We start from the raw sequence: 23,257 nt of genomic DNA, 5'->3' as shown, positions 1-23,257 counted from the left end.
AGTAGTATACTCGCACGGTAGCATATTAATGCAGAGATCGGAAAATCATTGATAAATGTATTCGTTGTTTCAATGCTTAGGGCCCCTAAATTTCGGCAAATCGAAACTCAAATTACGTATAACACTTGCTCAATAAACCGTTAAACTCCACCTTCGTTCTCTGCAAAAGGTTCGAAGGCGGAGCTTTGCACGTGCTATTATTTAATTGGACAATTGCCATTGAGGAACAAACACACGATTGGTTCGGCATGATGATTGCTGGACAAAGGAAGCCAATTTTGTCGGCGAGAAACTTGTCACTTTATTGCTTCAGACAGGAAGCGGCTTTCCTTTGACATACATGCCATACGTCCCGATCTCGGCGGGACAGTCCCGCTTTTGGGCCCTTTGTCCCGCCGTCCCGATATGAGACGATTTGTCCCGACATTCGTAAAAAAACGATGTAAGGTCTATAGGTTCCCAATAACATTCGCTGATCAAGCTCTGTTTCGCTAACACTTACCCCCGCTAATCCCTTTATTGCCCCCAATTAACAATCCGATTCTACTTATTGTGTGTACCAGTGTTGTTTATGACACCTTATCTGCGATTTATCGGCTAATTATTGATTTCATCAGGCATTCACACCGTGGTGGTCTTCAAGATAGTGGTCGCTTATTGCTATCGATAGTAATATTATAATGAAATAAATGTTGAAAATGTGTTTATTTTTGTATTTGTTTGAAACGGTTTACAAAACAATTGTTTTGTAAAATTAACTCTACGTCATTAATGAGTCTTTTACATTCAATGTTTAGTTCATAAATAGCGGGATAATCCGAATGTGCAATATACCAAAATCGCAACAAACAGTCCAATAAGTGATACCCATCCTGTCTAGTGTAATTGGGTGTAATTGTAACAAGAAATATCTTTAAAAAAGATATACGGCGCTGATTGTGGTCGATGTTTATGAACGATCAAAAGTTATCATTATGAGATAAAAAGTAGCGGATGCCTTTTTTCTGCGCAGTTCTTAGCTACATCACAAGCAAATCAATTACGGGGTGTTGCGCCAGATTTCGTGGCTTATTTTGCTTTATGTGATATTATTACTCAGATATCTATATTTACAGAATAGAAAAACACAAGAAACATGAAAATAAACGAGTGCATATAGGTCAGCCAGCAAAACTCGAATCTTATTTAATTGCATAATTATAGTATAGTGAATTATTGTGCTCATGCTTAATAAACTGGTCTAAATGGATAAATATTTCTAATTAATTTTATCAAAATTGGTCCTTATCATGCAAATGTTGAAAACATATTAAAAATCGATGATTGACATACCACAATAATATCGCCGAATATCTTTATTTAGTATCTTTCTGATCAAAACAGACTTCAAGTGCACAAAGTTTACGAGACGGCATTTATATAAAGATTTCTGCAACTGACGGCAAACTGACCTTGATACCTTGCAGATTGGAATGCAATGCATTAAAGTTAGGTAACAATTCTGCTGCTGAAACGACGGCTTGTTTACGCCAACTGTACACCAAGGCAACAGCTGTGCCTAAAATATTGATATATCGACAAAGCGACTAAACAAACTATTTACTCCATCAGACAAAAATAGCATAGATTCCAATTTTTTCCTTCAATGAAAAGATCGCAACCCCTTCTGCGAACTCCGGTGATGAAATGTATATAAACTCTGACTTTCACACACTGGCCGCGAATTGACCCGAAACCTCGCGGGTTGAAATGCAATGCAAGTAAGTACTAAATATGAGAATATAGCCTTTAGTATAAACGCTTTTGCGCTGGTAATTCTCTGAAAATAAAAGGTGAACGCACAAACTGTATTTATGTCGAAAATTGATTGTAAAGCTGTTCTATCTATTGAGCCTTTTTATTAGAGATAAAATTGTTTCATGCAGTAAAACAGTGTTACAAAGACGCGGATATGTTTCCAATGTTCTGGTGTTATACTCAAATCAGCCAATGGAATAAATGAAGTGTATTCATTCGTACCTAGCCGCGGGAAATTTTATTTGAATATTATTGGACACTTACAAAGGTCAAGTCAGGGTGAAAAGCTGGCTTAATACAGCTTACGCCGAATAAAAACAACGAGGTGCTACGCATGACAGTTTGACCCTACTCCAATTAAGCTAAAAACAACGAGGTGCTATGCATGACAGTTTGACCCTACTCCAATTAAGCCGCGACAATTGACAAGTAACAAACTGCGCATGGATACATGCTTAAAAAACATTGCAACAAACAGTAAAAGTGGAAACCATCTTGTCTTGTGTTATTGTAATAAAAACAACGTGTTGTTATTCATGACAGTTTGACACTACCCCAATACAGCGCCTGACAATTCACAATTCAGTTTAATCTGTGTATATAAGAAGAAAACAAAATATGATTATTAACATTAGAGAAAAATAATTCGAGTAAAGCATCCATAGACTTCTTTTGTCCTTTTGTTTTTGTTGGTGTAAACACGGTCGAGGCGTTGTTGAGAGTTAAAATGAACACAAAGACGGTTTGCACCAAAAACCTACCTCGGAAATGTGTACGGCCGCGCATTCCGTGTGTAACTGATGTAACTGTTCGGTAGATAGTTTACTGTAACCCGTACTTTCAGTGTACTGGATAGCCTCCCCTGCGTTAATGTTTGTCATTGAAATTAATATAATGAGTATTGTTGTCGTAATGTTCCAGATTTTGTACTCTAAAAGATGAATATTATCCTCGTTGTTTGCTATTGTATTATTTTATAAAACTGTTATTGTTATGTTTTAGATTCCATGCTTCATATCAGATGTTTTATATCTTGAATAAAAGTATCAAGAGAATTTGTTAGTACTATACTGACTACAGTAAAGGTGGAAAGATAGATCGTTTTAGGTGTCCCGCTTTTTGGTCAAATGTCCCGACAATTTTTTATGGAATGTCCCGCTTTGGACCTAAAAAATTATGGCATGTATGCCTTTGATGACGTCAAACTGTCAATTCACATAGAGTGCAAATTTTCGGAATTGCTAACATTAAACTTTGGATTAAATTATCAAAATAAAGCAAAGGGGAAGTTGAGAAATATGATTGAAATAATTAGCGTCAGTTCAAATAAGACATTTTGCGTTGTAAATCAACGAGTTTTTATGACAACAAAAACTTTAACAAAATCGATATACCTCGATTTTTTTTAATGAACAATCAATGAAGAAGTGTGAAAACACCAACAAAGACATTTTTTAATCTTTTAATTTTTGTCTACCCTTTCCTGCTTTTTGTTGTTTCGACAACGGCCCCTTCAGCCTATAAATTTATAGGGTGTAGTTTTCTGCAATAAAAAAATGGCGGCAATTGTGAAGATTTACGATTACAAAATGGATTTTTTGCCATTTAGCAACCAGGAAAGCGTTGTGTCAATGTATTACGCGCACTCAATTTTTATTTTGAAATTTGAAGATAAAAAAACTGCGTGCTATGCATGGTAAAATACGGTATAATTAGAAAACGTAATGTCTTGATGGGTTTAAATGTTCATCTTTGTAAGATAAAACAATTAACATGTATTATATAAAAGTTAACAGAAACAGACCGAGCTATCTTCATTTTTTTGGAGTTAAAAGTGGGCAAAACAACATATACGAGCCTAATTAAGATTTGTTGACCTTTGCCTTTATTAAATTAAGCATGTGGATAAAGGGACACAAATCATCATTTCAAGAAGAAGTAGTATCTTATATTAATTTCGTGAATTATCATACTGTATATACACATTTTGCTGTTGATGAGTTATTTTGATAATATTGAACATTAAGTTATTGTGTTTTTTTTAGTATTACACAAATGTTTGGTATATATCGTACAATACGTTGTATTCATGTTGGTGACTTCTTAATTGAGTTGATCACTTATGTATTTTAAAATCTACATCTTTTTTGTAGAATGTGTTGATGTTGTGTAAAGATTTTGGCCTTCGAATGTACGTTGAAAAGTAAAGTAAATATAACAAATAACATTATCAATCAAATGTACGTCATATTATAATGTCATTGCGACACGACTGGTAATAGATACATCCTGCATTGGCGCCACCTCCTATCATTAGCACCATCTCCTTAGCATTGGCTCCATCTCTTTTAGAAAAATGCAAATTATCTACTACGTCGACAAGAAGCCAATGTTTTTGTGCATGCAACATTTAATGTATGCTGTACGCAATGGTTTGATGCCGTTAGCGATTCATTTAGGTGCAAATTTGCTCTTCACATAGACAAAACTCATCGAAATGCTTTTTTAAAACTCCACCATGCAACAACTAATAAAGGTTCTCACGTTTTAAAATGGGTTAGGAATGTATGTTTCTGTACATTTTTGGTTGAATTAATCTTTGCTGAATCGCACTAAATTCCCCGATTTTAAAAATAATGCAAAATACGTTTAAAAACATACAAAACCTAATCACCCTGTACAATTATTCATGAATTTTAAAAACATCTGGGCCTGAGCTCCATCTCGGTAGTTTTATGGGCGCATTTATTAATGCATCTCAAAAAAGAGGTGGCACGCGTGATTAATGGCCGTGTTAGTCACTGCTTTAATTGCATGCTTCATCATACATCAATATTAACCATTTCATGTCTATGTAGTTCATTTCTCAGTCAGTCAGAATGGGCTTATTTTGTGATTTATTGGAGCTCTGAAAAAGCTTTCATGTGCTCTAAGTGTCTACCCAGATTAGCCTGTGCAGTTTTCACAAGCTCATTTGGTATGACATTTTCCTTCTATAGTGGAACTTTAATTAGCTCACCTGAGCACAGCTTTTGTGATCGCCTTTTGTCCGTTGTGCGGCGTCAACATTTGCCTTGTTAACTCTCTAGATTCCACATTTTTGGTCCAATCTTCATGAAATTTGGTCAGAAGATTGGTCTAAATGATATCTTGGATGAGTTCGAAAATGGTTACATTTGCTTGAAAAACATGGCTGCCAAGGGGCGGCGCATTTTTCCCTTATATGGCTATAGTAAAACCTTGTTAACACTCTAGAGGCCACATTTATTTTCCAATCTTCATGAAACTTGATCAGAAGATTTGTCCCAATAGTATCTTGTTATCTCAGGTGAGCGACTTTCGGCCTTTCAGGCCCTTGTTATAAGAGACTTTCTTTAAACGAAAAATTCCATTAAAATGGAAAGTGTCCTCCCTGACACTGCACACTGCACAGGCTAATCTGGCACAGGCTAATCTGGCACAGGCTAATCTGGGATGACACTTAAGGCACAGGCTAATCTGGGATGACACTAAAGACACAGGCTAATCTGGGATAACACTTAAGGCACAGACTAATCTGGGATGACACAAAAGGCACAGGCTAATCTGGGATAACACTTAAGGCACAGGCTTATCTGGGATAACACTTAAGGCACATAGATTATATCTGATTTTCCCACATCAAGACTCATGTAATGGTCAAATTAATGAAAAGTAAATCTTAGTTTAACGTCTAATAAGATCACATAACCATTAATATATAGCACTTTTAAATGCAACAGTAGTCACTTAGGAATACATTAATGTTTATCAAACAGTCCATGAGGCCACAACTCATTTATCAATTGTTCCACAATTAGCCCCAAAATATAGGAACAGGAGTGAAATAAAAAATGTCATATGTCTACCCGCTCATAAGTCAGGAGGGTATGAAAATGGTTAGAAAATTTTATATGTTGTTTATGTTCACTTCATTAGACTAGTCAAATTTACAATTGGAAAATTAAAAAAAATGCGACCCCGATCAAATTCAAACTAATTCTGTGATTCAGAACTTCGTTAACACACACAGACTTCATTGTTAGGATTCTCGGCAAAAAAATCGAAAAGGCTGAGCCCATGCAGGAGCGTCCAAATTGTCCATGCAGGAGCAACAAAAAATATATAAAATATTTTTATTTCATTTTAATGAATTTTGGTACTACAGATACCACACACATCTGATCAATCTGCTGTGACATGTGTCTGAAATAAATGACAATCATGATACAGCATCTATACAATATGTCATGACACCATCCCTTACCATGGCGCACTTTCTGAAATCTGAAAGTGGCTTTTGATTCCGGAGAATAATGCTTCCATTGTTATTGTATTATGCTATTGTGTCGTATTCTGACCTTTTTATATGGATAATATTTTATTTTTTTTCATGAAAATGTATACTGTAATTTGAGAGCAACTGTTTAGCTCTCAGATTGTTTAGTCAGTCCCAGGAGTGAAATATTGGCTATTTTTAAAGCTTTGGAGCTTTTATTTGTCCCTAGAAAAGGTGAAATATCTAGATTGTTTATTTAGTAATAGTCGGCTTATTGATCCCAAGATTCATTCATTCAAAGACACATCATATCAACACTGTATTTATGTTCACAGTGAATTTTGTGTCCAAATGGGAAAAGAACTCAGGTACCAGTTCAATTGTGAAAAATTAGCGCAAACAAAACTGAAAGTGATATGTGCATTTTTCACTGTTGAATTGAGCTTAAAAGAATTAACAGGTCAAAAGAGTTAGTTAAAATATGGTTACTGACCAATTATCTGCAACTCATCTTGCTTCCAGTTAATTATAAAAATATATATTATATTCGATATTTTAAGTCCTCTAAGCCGAAATGATCCGTAAAACACAATAGTGTCTTTGTGTTGTATGAAAGAATCTGCACAAAAACCAAATTTAGATTCACATCGTAAATCGAATTATTTCTGTCATCTGCCAGTTGTCAAAACGAAAGTACAGTTGATATTCAAATGCATTATTTTTCTCTCTCCGGGATATTCAATTGCTTTGATATGTTGATGCTGCATTAACAAATATAAGTGTATATGAAGTGAAAACACCAAAAATAAACAACGGTTGCGATAGACACCTATCGACCGATAGATGCCCGTAATATCACTTGAAAATTGGGAAAATACGTGCCATGAAGTCTTCGGATTGTGAAATTGTTGTATTTGATTTTTTTTTCACAAATACTTAAAAATTGATAACTAAGTGTTGTCAAATTGTCAATGTTATATTTACTGAGGTTTAAGCCATAGAGCTGCATATTGAAAGTAACTAAATGTTGCATTTTATCTACAAAATAATATTTTTAAAAAAATTGAAATCTTCAATTGGGATTTTTTCGGACAGCAATTGGAAAACTTTTTTCCCAATTGGGAATTTGACATTTTCTGGTACTTTATAAAGAAAGGAAAAAAATGGCTGGTTCAAGGATGAAAATTCTCTTATCATTGAATATAAGTGTTATATGAGCATATTTTCTTCTTCTCTCTACACCTTTAAATGAGTCAAATTCTGGGAAAACTGGGCTTAATGAATGTGCTTAAAAATTCAGCTCCGATAAGCCTGTGCTGTCTACTAAGCTTGGACTACAGCTTCCACCTGCATTGGAGTTTTGTTTGAACGAGATTTCCTCGTAAAATCCAGAAAACAGCAATTGTTGTCTCTAAATTTGCATGTGCTGAATGCAACACTTTATGCACATGCATATATAATGATGGCCTGGCTTAATACAATTTGTTAACTTGTGTATGTAGTTTATTGGGATCTATTTTTTAATCAGGCAGGGTCAAACCAAGAATGGAAAATGACTGATTACTCCTGCAATCACTGAAAATATATAGACTTAAATTTCCATAGCACTTTAACTCACATAATTACTGGAATTTTTATTATGTCCCCCACTATAGTAGTGGGGGACATATTGTTTTTGCCCTGTCTGTTGCTTGGTCTGTTGGTTGGTTGGTCTGTTGGTTGGTTGGTCTGTTGGTTGGTTGGTTTGCGCCAACTTTAACATTTGCAATAACTTTTGCAATATTGAAGATAGCAACTTGATATTTGGCATGCATATATATCTCATGAAGCTGCACATTTTGAGTGGTGAAAGGTCAAGGTCAAGGTCATCCTTCAAGGTCAGAGGTCAAAATTATGTGGACAAAATCAATATTGAAGATAGCAACTTGATATTTGGCATGCATGTGTATCTCATGGAGCTGCACATTTTGAGTGGTGAAAGGTCAAGGTCATCCTTCAAGGTCAAATATATGGGTCAAAATTGCTCATTTAATGTCACTTCTGCAATATTGAAGCTAGCATTTTTATGTCCCTCTTCAAAGAAGAGGGGGTATATTGCTTTGCTCATGTCGGTCTGTCTGTCGGTCGGTCTGTCGGTCGGTCCGTCCACCAGGTGGTTGTCAGACGATAATTCAAGAACGCTTGGGCCTAGGATCATGAAACTTCATAGGTACATTGATCATGACTCGCAGATGACCCCTATTGATTTTGAGGTCACTAGGTCAAAGGTCAAGGTCACGGTGACCCAAAATAGTAAAATGGTTTTTGAATGATAACTCAAGAACCCATACACCTAGGATCATGAAACTTCATGGGTAGATTGATCATGACTTGCAGATGACCCCTATTGATTTTGAGGACACTAGGTCAAAGGTCAAGGTCACGGTGACCCGAAATAGTAAAATGGTTTTTGAATGATAACTCAAGAACCCATACGCCTAGGATCATGAAACTTCATGGGTAGATTGATCATGACTTGCAGATGACCCCTATTGATTTTGAGGACACTAGGTCAAAGGTCAAGGTCACGGTGACCCGAAATAGTAAAATGGTTTCCGGATGATAACTCAAGAATGCATACGCCTAGGATCATGAAACTTCATAAGTAGATTGATCATGACTCGCAAATGATCCCTATTGATTTTGAGGTCACTAGGTCAAAGGTCAAGGTCACGGTGACCCGAAATATTAAAATGGTTTTCGGATGATAACTCAAGAACGCACATACCTAGGATCATGAAACTTCACAGGTAGATTGATCATGACTCGCAGATGACCCCTATTGATTTTGAGGTCACAAGGTCAAAAGTCAAGGTCACGGTGACCCGAAATAGTAAAATGATTTTCGGATGATAACTCAAGAACGTTTAGGCCTAGGATCATGACACTTCATAGGTACATTGATCGCGACTCGCAGAAGACCTCTATTGATTTTCAGGTCGCTAGGTCAAAGGTCAAGGTCACAGTGACAAAAAAGGTATTCACACAATGGCTGCCACTACAACGGACAGCCCATATGGGGGGCATGCATGTTTTACAAACAGCCCTTGTTATATTTGAAATGCATGTGTATCTCATGGAGCTGCACATTTTGAGTGGTGAAGGGTCAAGGTCAAGGTCATCCTTCAAGCTCAAACGTCATATAGGGGGACATTGTGTTTCACAAACACATCTTGTTTAGCCTGAGACATCGTCTACCGTAATATTATAACACATACACAAATAAACTCAATTACTTAGTCTTTGTTCTTTATTCAGTTGTAAACGCTAGATTTCCAAGTCCATAAGATATTGTAATCAACTGATAAAACTTCCAGGACATAAAAAATTCTCTCCAAATCCATCCCACCCCCACATGACAGGGTAAGATCCTTCTTCTTTCTATGCTCCCCCCAAAAAATTGTTGAGGGGAGCATATAGTCTCCGCTTCGTCTGTCCGTCTGTGCACAATTTTCGTCCGGGCTATTTCTCAGCAACTAATGACCAGAACTCAATGAAACTTTATGGGAAGCTTCACTACTAAGAGGAGATGTGCATATTATCAGCTGGTTCTGGTCGGATGATTTGTCACAGAGTTATGGCCCTTTGAAATTTTCCATTAAATGTACGTATAGTGCAATTCTTGTCCGTGCTATTTCTCAGCAACTAATGACCAGAATTCAATGAAACTTTATGGGAAGCTTCTCTACCAAGAGGAGATGTGCATATTATCAGCCGGTTCTGGTCGGATGATTTTTCACAGAGTTATGGCCTTTTGAAATTTTCCATTGTACATATAGTGCAATTCTTGTCCGAGCTATATCTCAGCAACTTATCACGGGAATTCAATGAAACTTTATGGGAAGCTTCACTACCAACAGGAGATGTGCATATTATCAGCCGGTTATGGTCAGATGATTTTTCACAGAATTATGGCCCTTTGAAATTTTCTATAAACTGTACATATAGTGCAATTCTTGTCCGGGCTATTTCTCCCCAACTTCTGACTGGTCATCAATGAAGCTTTATGGGAAGCTTAACTACCTTGAGGAGATGCGCATGTTATTAGTGGGCTCTGGTTATATTAATTATTTAGAGAGTTATGGCCCTTTGAAGTTTTGCAGTTGCTAAACCATCCATCGTATTATTTTGTTCAAAGTTATGCCCCTCAAGACATTTCCTTTTATCTGAATGTATAGTGCAATATTGTGACCAAAAAAACCTTTGGGGAGCTTCACCCGTCTCCGACGGTTTCTTGTTTAATACAAACAGTGACTGCTTAAATACCGATTATACACAAGACAATAGTATGTAACATCAAGAAAAGTTAAGCTAATTACCAAAGTATTGTACCTAATAAATGACATTTATGCCTATCTGCTTGACAGTACGTGAGGAAGTCATCTAGGAAAATAAATTAATAACTTGTAATAAGGCATGCCATTAAATCATTGTTTTGGTAAATATAAGGCCACACCATTAAAATTGTTCTTTTTGTAAGTAAATTATTTTCTAATGTTCAATAGATAATGTTCAAATATTTGTTACGTTACAATCCTCATAAATTAGGTCTTCATAGTTGTATTGAATGTGTCCCTGAGCTTTGCTTTGACTTTTTTATGCCCCCTTTCGAAGAAAAGGGGGTTTATAGTTTTCGCACTGTCCGTCTGTAAGTCTGTCTGTCTGTCAGTCTGTCACACTTTTCATGTCTGCTCTCTAATTCAAATAGTTTTCATCTGATCTTTACGAAACTTGGTCAGAAGTTCTATCTAGACAATATCTAGGTCAAGTTCAAATATGGGTCATGCCGGGTCAAAAACTAGGTCACGGGGTCGAAAAAACAAATCCAAAGGAAGTAATAAGCTTTAAATGGACATAATTATCTGACCTGCCAAATTTCATATTTTTGTTAAATAAATCAAAGCGGCGCAATAGGCGGCATTGTGTTTCTGACAAACCCATCGTGGTAAAAGGTCAAGGTCAAGGTCATCCTTCAAGGTATAAGGTCGAAAATACAAATCCATGGGAAGAAAAGGGCTTTAAAGGGAGATAATTATTCAATGTTGAACATAGCAACTTGATATTTGGCATGCATGTGTATCTCATGGAGCTATACATTTTGAGTGGTGAATCTACAGTCACAGTAGTGGCTTTTAATTATTTGCTACTAAAAATAGAGATTTGTTAGAGACAATTATTTTCAAGGGAAGTAATTTATATAATTATAAATCTCAGATTACATATTTCCTTACCAAGAATTTAAATTCTTTCACAGTTACTGTACACATTTTTTATTTTGATTATTTATAACTCAAATGATTGATTTGTTAAAGGTTTTTTTTAATGATATAATTATCATTTCTTTCCTGTACTAATTTGTGAATGGTAGGGTTCATTACATACCTGTGGACTTATGTCCATAGATACATGATGAACTCTTTGATAAACCACAGGCCATGGTTGTCAGTGATGTCTGACTTACTCATTTTTGACTGTCTACATACCCCCCCCCCCCCCCTTCTTGGTTGGATTGGACAAAATCCAAGGGAAGTAATAAGCTTTAAAGGGAGATGATTTCTATACCTGCTAAATGATGAATAGAAATTTTTTTTTAAAGCGGCGCAGTAGGGGGCATTGTGTTTCTGACGAACGCATATCTTGTATGAATTTCATTCTCATACAAAGGAAGACCTTGAAACAAATTAACAGAATGGTTGTTGAAATATTATTGTCTGATTAAAATAGAAAGTAGGGATATTTTTATATGAGCCATACTCTGTGTAAAGGTGGTTTAATGATTGTGCATAAAGTGTCGTCCAAGATTAGCCTGTGCAGTCTACACAGGCCAATCTGGTACAACACTTTCCACCTAAGCTTGATTTTTGCTAAGAGGAGACTTTCTGTAAACGAAAAAATAACATGAAAGCGGAAAGTGTGGTCTCTGATTAGCCTGTGTGGACTGCACAGGCAAATCTGTGACGACACTTTACGCACATGCATTAAACCCCCTTTTCACTGAGCAAGGCCCATATAAATTGATTCTAAATGTTTCTGTTTTGTACCTATGCTCTTTTCCTTTCAAAGCACTTTATCTTATCATGTTATGGTTAATGTTGTCATTTGGTCAGAAGAATATTTTGTTCCTGCAAGAAAGCTTTGACCAACAATAATTGATTGCTTTGGAAGAAAAAGCCAATGATTTTAAGGTCAACTGGTCAAAGGTGAAGGACATTTGGACTTTTAACATGAATTTTGTTTTTATGCCCCCCCCCCCCTGTTTTTGTTTTTGTCCTGTCTGTCTGTCATTCTGTCCCAAAACTGTAAGGTTACAGTAAAGTTTTGCAATACATTTTAAACTATTGAACATATGAACTTGATATTTGGCATGCATGTGTATCTCATGGAGCTGCACATTTTGAGTGGTGAAAGGTCAAGGTCATCCTTCAAGGTCAAAGGTCATAAATTTAAAACTTTAATAGAGTAAAGTTTTGCAATAACTTTTGAAATATTGAACATAGCAACTTGATATTTGGCATGCATGTGTATCTCATGGAGCTGCACATTTTGAGTGGTGAAAGGTCAAGGTCATCCTTCAAGGTCAAAGGTCAAAAATTTAAAAATTTAATACAGTAAAGTTTTGCAATAACTTTTGAAATATTGAACATAGCAACTTGATATTTGGCATGTATGTGTATCTCATGGAGCTGCACATTTTGTCAAGGTCATCCTTTAAGGTCAAGGGTAAAAAATTTAAACTTTAATATCATTAAATTTTGAAATAACTTTTGAAATATTGTACATAGCAACTTGATATTTGGCATGTATGTGTATCTCATGGAGCTGCACATTTTGAGTGTTGAAAGGTCAAGGTCAAGGTCATCCTTCAGGGTCAAAGGTCAATTTTTTTTAAATTTAATACAGTAAAGTTTTGCACTAACTTTTGAAATATTGAACATAGCAACTTGATATCTGGCATGCATGTGTATCTCATGGAGCTGCACATTTTGAGTGGTGAAAGGTCAAGGTCATCCTTCAAGGTCAAAGGTAAAAAAAGGGGCACATTAGGGGGCATTGTGTTTCTGACAAACACATCTCTTGTTACACAATTAATTTTGAGGGAATTGGAATGTGTTTTTTTCCATTTTGGCCTTGATTTGTTATGTGCATGTTTCCCTGATTATCAAAGATTTTCAGGAAAAAAAATTCATCATGAAATCAATGAAAATGTTGAGGACGCCAACAGTGGCAGAGGGTCAACATACAGTGGGTTGATACATGGGCAATTGATTGTTTAATATCTCAGATCTCCTCTCCATGCCGTCAATCACTGCTGTATAATTATGACAAGCGATAGTTTAAGCAACCAGTTTGTCTGCCGATTCACTGGAGAGACAGTAACTTGCTTGTTTATGGAGAATGCCTGGAAAGTCTCATTCAACTGCCCCCCTTCCCTACCCCCCCCCCCCCCCCCCCCAACTCAAACCATTATTAGATTCACAACTGGAAGCATTCTGTAAGGCTTCAGTAAGCAACCACTGGATTTGAGAAGATTTACACGGAGGTTCTGTATAGCTGATAATCTGCTGCTGAAGGAAATACACTGTTCATAGAGATTTTATCTGGATTAGTTTAACCCAATTATTTTATCTTGATTGCATAGAAAGCCTTAGGCTTATTTGAAACACTCTTGAGTCCGTTTCCTGGGACTAGAACCAGTACTTGGTGTCTACAAGGGAGATCTAAAGAACACTCCCACGGTGGGGATCAAACCTGTGACCTCACGGTGGCTAGGGGAACACCATACCCATTATGCCATGGCAACCTTGAATCTGTAGTCTGGCTTACAGAATCAAGCATTTAAAGCAGTATAAATATATGATTAGGCAAAAGATGTTATTGGCATTTAAAATTTAGGGTTAATCATTTTGTCACACCAAACCCCTGAGCAATTTCCATGTCCATCTATGTCTGAAATTGTGTTGAAACTGATATTCTGATATTCTTATAACAGCCTGAGGTGTTGACTTTGTTTTCTATATACATGTTAAAAGTGCAATGCACTTTTATGACAATTTAAGTATTTATACATTCATAAATCTCATCCAAAATGTCAATAGTTCACATTACAATTTGCTGTTAATTATTTATGTAGCATGCCATTTGATAAAGATGAAAATTAATGAATGTCAGGTTTTACAAATATTCAAACCTAATTTCAATAGATTTCACGTGCATAAATGTGTTACAGTTTGTTTGAATGTTGATGGCACTGCTTCAGTAGTACAATACCATATAATATATTCATCAGGGCATAAATGTGGCTATTATGAATGCCATAATTCCATTCCTCGGATTAGGAATAAATAATTTAATGTTAGGAAAAATGGTTATGTCAAATGCTTGCAATTAGTAAATTGACGTCTGAGAAAAATAGGAAAATATGTGCATCCAGAAATATATATGACCAAAAAATAACACATTTCTGGAGCTCACATCAATGAATTCATGAGAATTTTTTTGACTGAAGTTTCCCCCCTCCCCCCTGATAGTGAGAAATCACTTGTGTTCATTACATTCCATCAGCACTGAACAAGCTCCTCAATCTGATGTACAACATTGACAGAACCTAACTGCAAATAGTGATATTATTTCAAAGCCTTTCTTTACAATGGTGCTAACTAGCCTTGATGTTATAAGTACCACGGAGAGAAAATTTTATAAGTACCATAGAGAGAACAGCCATTGGAAATGTACCTCAACTTAAGGTCAACATTATGACTAACTAATTAATTGAAGTGTATATATTGTGACCTTTACAAAGTGCTGAAGATGCTGATTTGGAAGACAATTAGAAGACAAATCTTTACCATGGTATTTTTTACCTGTGCATAAAATGCACATGATTAGCTTTTGTGATAACCTTTTATCCATCTTGTGTCATCGATCATCAGTGTCATATGTCCCATTTTACCTTGTGAACACTCTTAAGGCCATATTTATTGCCAAATATTCATTGTTAGCTCATCTGAGCACAACATGCTTAGCTTTTGTGATCGTCTTTTGTCCGTCATACTATGTTTAGCGTCTTTGAACGACATTTACCTGTTGAACACTACTAAGAGGCCACATTTATCACCCAATCTTTATGAACTTTGTTCAGAACATTTTATGGTTTGGCATATGGCATGAGACCCATTTTTGCATGTCAGTGCTTATGTGTACTGAAATACCATATAAATACCATTTAATATAAGAGCGATAATACCATATTTCTAATTTTATTCATTAAATGACTTTTTGTCATAACAAAGAATTAATAAAAGCTGTTGAAGTTGTTAATCGTTATTTAATTTAGTATTATCAAAAAATAATTGTGTGTGCCGAATAACTGCTTTGCTGAATCTAATACTTTGTGGACACTACAATATTAACGCTTTTAATGAACATTGCTTTAGTGACAACTAAGATTCAATCATTTATTTGGAATCTTATCATTTTTATGCCCCACTTCGAAGAAGAGGGGGTATATTGTTTTGCTCATGTAGGTCCGGAGGTCGGTCCATCCGTCCGTCCACCAGATGGTTTCCGGATGATAACTCAAGAACGCTTAGGCTTAGAATCATGAAACTTCATAGGTACATTGATCATGACTGGCAGATGAACCCTATTGATTTTCAGGTCACTAGGTCAAAGGACAAGGTCACAGTGACTCGAAATAGTAAAATGGTTTTCGGATGATAACTCAAGAACGCTTAGGCCAAGGATCAGGAAACTTCATAGGTAGATTGATCATGACTGGCAGTTGACCCCTATTGATTTTCAGGTCACTAGGTCAAAGGTCAAGGTCACAGTGACTCGAAATAGTAAAATGGTTTCCGGATGATAACTCAAGAATGCTTAGGCCTAGGATCATGAAACTTCATAGGTAGATTGATCATGACTGGTAGATGACCCCTATTGATTTTCAGTTCACTAGGTCAAAGGTCAAGGTCACAGTGACTCAAAATAGTAAAATGGTTTCCGGATGATAACTCAAGAATGCTTACGCCTAGGATCATGAAACTTCATAGGAACATTGATCATCACTGGCAGATGACCCCTATTGATTTTCAGGTCACTAGGTCAAAGGTCAAGGTCACAGTGACTTGAAAGAGGAAAATGGTTTCCGAATGATAACTAAAGAATGCTTATGCCTAGGATCATGAAACTTCATAGGTACATTGATAATGACTGGCAGATGACCCCTATTGATTTTCAAGTCACTAGGTCGAAGGTCAAGGTCACAGTGACTCGAAATAGTAAAATGGTTTCCGGATAACTCAAGAATAATTAGGCCTAGGATCATGAAACGTTATACGTACATTGATCATGACTTGCAGATGACCCCTATTGATTTTCAGGTCACTAAGTCAAAGGTCAAGATCACAGTGACCGTATTCACACAATGGCTGCCACTACAACTGACAGCCCATATGGGGGGCATGCATGTTTTACAAACAGCCCTTGTTTTCAGTGTTATTTCATAAAACTTTTATTTACAACAGTATAAAGAACTGAAACTCCAGCTGTTTGAGCAGTATTGCATTCTTATTATATACAATTCTGTGCTCCTTAATTTAAGGCATTAGTGACCAATTGCAGTAAATGGAGGTCATTTCCAAGGGAGGTCATCAAGTTTTTAGAATGGCCTATTGACAAACCTTGTAAATGCTAACTGCTCTTGTATTAACTGTATGTCTGCATGAATATAGCATTGAATAAATTTAGTCTAATTCTGAACACTTATATCAGAAATATATAATTGTTTTAAATGTTTGCAAAACATAGATCGGATTGATTTGAAAGACATTATTAACAACAACAAAATATTCACCCATGTTTCTAATGTTGGCAGTTGAATCATAATATGTAAGGGAAGTAACTCCCATATGAACATTTTTATCGGTCTTCATCCCCATGTGATGCGGGATATTTCAGGCTCATGTTTTATTTCTGAATGCGTTTTTCAGAAGAATGTTAAATCTGTTTTTAGACTTATGTTTTCATGCTGCCTTAGTGATGATCAAGTTATGTCGTGCGACTCTGTTGAAATTGATACAGTTTTTATATTGGTTTATATTCTGCAAGTATTACCTAGAGGGACATTGAAAATGATAATCATGCACTATTAGAAAGACATCATTACTGAGAAAAAAATAATTAAGTTGTTTTTGTGGCAGTAAATATCATTTCATATTCTATGTTTTACCAACCTTCGTATTTAAAATTGAAAGGTTCTGAGTATAGGGCAACAAATCCCTCCTGTAATTACAAACCATATGATGATTGCATTAGTTATTATTTGTATAATGTAGGTTTAAAAAAGTAAGTTTTATTTTGTTTTTAGCTCACCTGTCACGATGTGAGACGGTGAGCTTATGTGATTGTGTGATGTCTGGCATTTGTGCATACGTGCGTGTGTCCGTCAACAATTTGTTTGTGTAGACAGTAGAGGCCACAGTTTTCATCCAATCTTTATGAAATTTGGTCAGAATGTTTATCTGGGTTGGGAATGAAATCTGGGTTGGGATTGTATTTGGGTCATCTGGGGTTAAAAACTAGGTCACTAGGTCAAATAATAGAAAAACCTTGTGTAGACAATAGAGGTCACAGTTTTCATCCAATGTTTATGAAATTTTTTAAGAATGTTTATCTTGATGAAATCTGGATTGGGATTGTTTTTGGGTCCTCAGGGATCAGAAACTAGGTCACTAGGTCAAATCATTGAAAAACTTTGTGTAGACAATGGAGGTCACAGTTTTTATCAGATCTTAATGAAATATGGTCAGAATGTTTGTCTTGTTAAAATCTGGGTTGGGATCGAATTTGAATCATCTAGGGTCAAAAACTAGGTCACTAGGTCAAAGTTTAAAAGAAACTAATGTAGACAGTAGAGGTTACACTTTTCATCCAATCTTAATAAAATTTTGCCAGAATGTTAATCTTGATTAAATTTGGGTTGGGATTGTACTTGGGTCAGCTGGAGTCAAAAACTAGGTCAATAGGTCAAATTATAGAAAAACCTTGTGAAGACAATAGAGGTCACAGTTTCCAACAGATCTGTATGAAATTTTGTCAGAATGTTTATCTTGATGAAATCTGGATTGGGATTGGGTCATCTGGGGTCAGAAACTAGGTCACTAGGTCAAATCATAGAAAAACTTGTATTAGTCTCTGATAGAAATGTTTTCTTGTCTATTGACTTTAATTTATACACGTGAAGTTAATAAAAACATTGAATTTCAGATGCTTACTTTTATTTACTGACCCAATACATGGTATTTATTGACCACTACTATCAAGATTACTACAAACATATATGTGGCTATTCCAGCCAATATCCTGACATTTAACTGATTCACATTTACACTGAAAAGTGTATTTGTTTGCAAATGTCCTTCCATCTGTGTATATTATTACACCATTGATTGTCTTTTAACATTAACTGACCAAGCTGGACTAGCTATCAAATCTCCTGGTCTTTTGTCAAAATTTGGATTGCACACGAGACAACTGGGGTCAAAACACAGTAAAGAGGTCTTATCTGTTTGTGCTCTAGAATGTCTATTCGAGTATAGCTATACAATTGATATGATGTGATCAGGTTTCATTTGTATATGATCCATCTTGAATCAAAATGTACATAATATTATATAAAGCTTGAAGGAGCTCCTGTTCATGTATAATACCAGTTTTCCTCAGATGAGCGATCTAGGGCCATTTTGTTTTTTAGCTATGGTCCTGAAATTTGGCCCATTGTACTTCATGATATAGCTAGCCATAGTCTGATAGAATTTAAGTTAATGTAGCAAGGTTAGTCAGGTGAGCGATTCAGGGCAATCATGGCCCTCTTGTTCTTTTAACTCTGCAAACGAAGATATATTGAAGTCTCTATGTAGCTTTGTCTATCAATTCATAGAAAATGTCATGTTTGTAGAGAGAACTTGGCTTCCACATTTTTCAATCTATTAAAAAGAAATTTAAATGAAATTACATCACCATGAAGTGTTAAGGAGTAAAAAACAAAGACAGAAAGTCGCACCATTTGTTAATAAGCTCTAGTTTCTGACCTTGTTGATGGTTTTGATTGTAAAACCTGTAGTTTCAGTTTAAGTGTAAAATTTATGTTATGAAATTATTTGGACACCTGATGTATAAAGTGCAGATCTGTATGGGTGGTTTAAAAAGCGTCATGTATAGTTTTTGTGAATAGGGTTAAACCCTTTCTCACTTGGAGGCAAAGTGAAAATGGCTATGTGCAAACGGCATAAAACCAGAACAGCCTGTCCAGGTTTTATGCTGTTTGCTGCTTAAGAACTTGTTGGCTATATTAACCCTTTACCACTTATGTATTTTGACGTGTTTGTAATCCCTTAAAATCTTAAATTTAATTAAAGTAAGACTTTCTTACTGGATTCAAGTTTAAAAGGCTTCATTTCCAATCCTTCAATACTGGTGAGCAGCAAACAGCATAACATTTGAACAAACTTCGAGTGAATTGCAGGCTGTTCTGGTTTTATGCTGTTTGCAAAAGCCATTTTCACTTTGCTGCTTATGGGGGAAAGAGTAGTCCTTTAGAAAGTTAAATTTAATTATAGACCTTTCTTACTAGATTCAAGTTTAAAAGGCTTCATTTCCAACCCTTAGATACTGATGAGCAGCAAACAGCATAAAACCTAAACAGACTGCGAGTTACTCCCATGCTATTCTGGTTTTATGTTGTTTGCACATAGCTATTTCAAATTTGCTTCTGATAAGTGGGAAAGGGTTAAAATCCATTGACTTGGCACTTTTTGAACCCATAGACTCAGCTGATAGAAAAACTATACATTCCCGCTGTTTTGGGGATATATGTACTATTGTGGTTGCAGTGCAGTTATGGGTCTAACATAACTCTGTTTACAGTTTAGCATCTCAACTGCAACTTCCTGTCCTCAGCAAGTGTTTTGAAAGACCAAGTGCAAGCACATAAATGAAGAGATTATGCATAGTTAATAATTTATTCACTCATTTTAATTACAATTCACCCCTCAACAACAACAAATTTCGTTTCTTCTAAATCTGGCTGTGTGTGTGGTACTCTACTTCCCTAACTGAAATTGAATATAATTTATATAGATTGGAACACTCAATTATCAAGAGGGGTGCAATTTCCGATGGGAACGTGTGCAAAATCACGTGCCCAAAGGTAACTATGTAATATGACGCATGCAACGGTCTAATATGAACGTCAGCCCGCCATTTACATGAGCTTATCCAACAATCAATGTTCCGCATGCTTACATAAGAATAACTAATCAGCAAAACGAGCGATGGGCCATTACTTGGTGCTTTCTTCTCGTCTAGTTTTTAATATATGGTGTCTATTTGTATATCCATCTAGGTAGAAACGATATTGAACTTGCAAAACAAACATAAAATTAATACTATCCTAAGAAATATATCTTAGGCACTATGTGGCAATTTTAACAACTTTTAATCCTTTGGACTTTGGGGGTGGAGTGTTCCATGGTTCTCTTGTCAACAAATGTTATAAAACTTATATATGACTTCCTATACTTACTGTCTTGCGTTTGATGCTTAGCTGTTTTTGTTGAAATGGTGAAATGCTTGCAACACATTCTTAAAATGTCTCCCTTTCTGTGCAAACAATATAAATAGTTACCATAATTAGATATCACTGAATATTTCTCCTGCTATGTTTATATATATATGTTTAATAACTGAGTTATGGCCATTTGTATCTTGAAAAAATTATTTTTGTGTGTGTTCGGAGCCATATCTTGGAAGTGCTTTGACGGATTTCATTGAAACTTGGTATGAGTATATATATGGATAAGAGGATGATGCACGTTGTCATTGTCCATCTGTCCAGAATTTTATTTTGTCCAGAAGTATAATGGCTTGGGATATCAATTCAACGAATTTGCTTGTTTAGCTTTATTTTACAACAATGTGTTTTGATGTTCCTTGCAGCATGTGATATGAATGTGCACAAGCGATGCGAGAAGAATACACCAAAGCTGTGCGGCATCGACCATACAGAGCGCAGGGGGAGAATTCATATCAAGGTCTACTCCCATGGTGACAAGCTCATGGTGGAAGGTGCGTATAACTCCTCTGGAGAATGCTCTAATGTGGTGTTGACAATAAAAACTCTGAGCTGGCAACATATCTTCTGTGATTACCAGCTTATGTCGAACGCCTAAATGTACATGTAAAAATGTATCAGAATTTAGGTTTAAGTTTGACTGTGTCTGTTTGAGATGATTCAAAAAATTATTTTGTTTGTTAAAAAAACATTTAAATATGTATAAAACAAAAGTCATTAAAAGTAGGCACATAAATTCCTTCGTAAGTTACTACTCAAAACATACACATATGTTACCCAAGAATTGGTAAAAGAAAAGCATTTGCTGCAGTGTTAATTTTGGTTTCCTGTAGTTTCTGAAACTATTGCTTAAAACATTCATGGAGACATAAGACTTCACCATGAAGCCTAACACAATATTAAGCACCTTGGTTTAAGATAGACAAATCATATATTCCTTGGACAATTTTTATTAACCATCATGGCACGACCTCTCCATGCAAATGAAACCATAACTAATCAGAACTAGAAATGGCGCGGCAGAGGCCGACGCGTATCCCCACGCCACATGTTTGACCCAGGGGTGCCCCAGGGTTGGTAATGGCGCCATGCATAGTTGAGATTGACCGTATTGTCATAAGAGAAGTTCAGTATCAATAAGAAGTGAATCGGTGTAGAAATGCAGAAATTATAGTAAAATACAATTTTGGGTGGGTGTGGCCTATTATGGGCGGGGCGCCCCAGGGTTGGTAATGGGGCCAAACATAGTTGAGATTGACCGTATTGTCATAAGAGATGTTCAGTATCAATTTGAAGTAAATCAGTGTAGAAAAGAAGAAATTATAGTAAAAGGCAATTTTGGGTGGGCGTGGCCTATGTGGGAGGGGTGCCCCAGGGTTGGTTATGGCGCCATGCATAGTTGAGATTGCCTGTATTGTAATAAAAGAGGTTCAGTATCAATTTCAAGTGAATCGGTGTAGAAATGATGAAATTATAGTAAAAGGCAATTTTGGGTGGGCGTGGCCTATGTGGGTGGGGCGCCCCAGGGTTGGTAATGGGGCTATGCATAGTTGAGATTACCTGTATTGTCATAAGAGAGGTTCAGTATCAATTTGAAGTGAATCGGTGTAGAAATGAAGAAATTATAGTAAAAGGCAATTTTGGGTGGGCGTGGCCTATGTGGGCGGGGCGCCCCAGGATTGGTAATAGGGCCATGCATAGCTGAGATTGACCGTATTGTCATAAGAGATGTTTAGTATCAATTTGAGGTAAATTGGTGTAGAAATGAAGAAATTATAGTAAAAGGCAATTTTTGGTGGGCGTGGCCTATGTGGGCGGGGTGCCCCAGGGTTGGTAATGGCACCATGCATAGTTGAGATTGACTGTATTGTCATAAAAGAGGTTCAGTATCAATTTGAAGTGAATCAGTGTAGAAATGACGAAATTATAGTAAAAGGCAATTTTGGGTGGGCGTGGCCTATGTGGGTGGGGTGCCCCAGGGTTGGTAAAGGGGCCATGCATAGTTGAGATTAACTGTATTGTCATAAGAGAGGTTCAGTATCAATTTGAAGTAAATCGGTGTAGAAATGAAGAAATTATAGTAAAAGGCAATTTTGGGTGGGCATGGCCTATGTTGGCGGAGCGCCCCAGGGTTGGTAATGGGACCATGCATAGCTGAGATTGACCGTATTGTCATAAGAGAGGTTTAGTATCAATTTGAAGTGAACGTATTGTCATAAGAGAGGTTCAGTATCAATTTGAAGTGAATCTGTGTAGAAATGAAGAAATTATAGTAAAAGGCAATCTTGGGTGGGTGTGGCCAATGTGGACGTGGCCTATGTGGGCGGGGTGCCCTAGGGTTGGTAATGGGGCCATGCATAGCTGAGATTGACCGTATTGTCATAAGAGAGGTTCAGTATCAATTTGAATTGAATCGGTGTAGAAATGAAGAAATCATAGTGAAAGGCAATTTTTGGTGGGCGTGGCCTATGTGGCCGGGGCCCCCCAGGGTTGGT

At 36.3% G+C, this 23,257-nt stretch overlaps 1 protein-coding gene across 4 annotated transcripts in view; it reads left to right on the top strand.

The window, feature by feature from the left end:
* The window catches only part of LOC127850125 (calcium-dependent protein kinase C-like), a 160,061-nt gene that overhangs the window by 63,977 nt on the left and 72,827 nt on the right, over window positions 1-23,257 (top strand). For all 4 annotated transcript variants that reach the window (XM_052382912.1, XM_052382911.1, XM_052382915.1 and 1 more), the window contains one exon: window positions 21,128-21,256. In XM_052382912.1, the coding sequence (XP_052238872.1) occupies window positions 21,128-21,256 (129 nt within the window). The remainder of the gene's footprint in view (window positions 1-21,127; window positions 21,257-23,257) is intronic.

Source organism: Dreissena polymorpha, chromosome 11 (genome assembly GCF_020536995.1).
Source record: "Dreissena polymorpha isolate Duluth1 chromosome 11, UMN_Dpol_1.0, whole genome shotgun sequence".
NCBI classification, from domain to species: Eukaryota; Metazoa; Mollusca; class Bivalvia; order Myida; family Dreissenidae; genus Dreissena; species Dreissena polymorpha.
The sequence above is the reverse complement of the archived record's forward strand: the minus strand, read 5'-3'. Positions and strand labels throughout refer to the sequence as shown.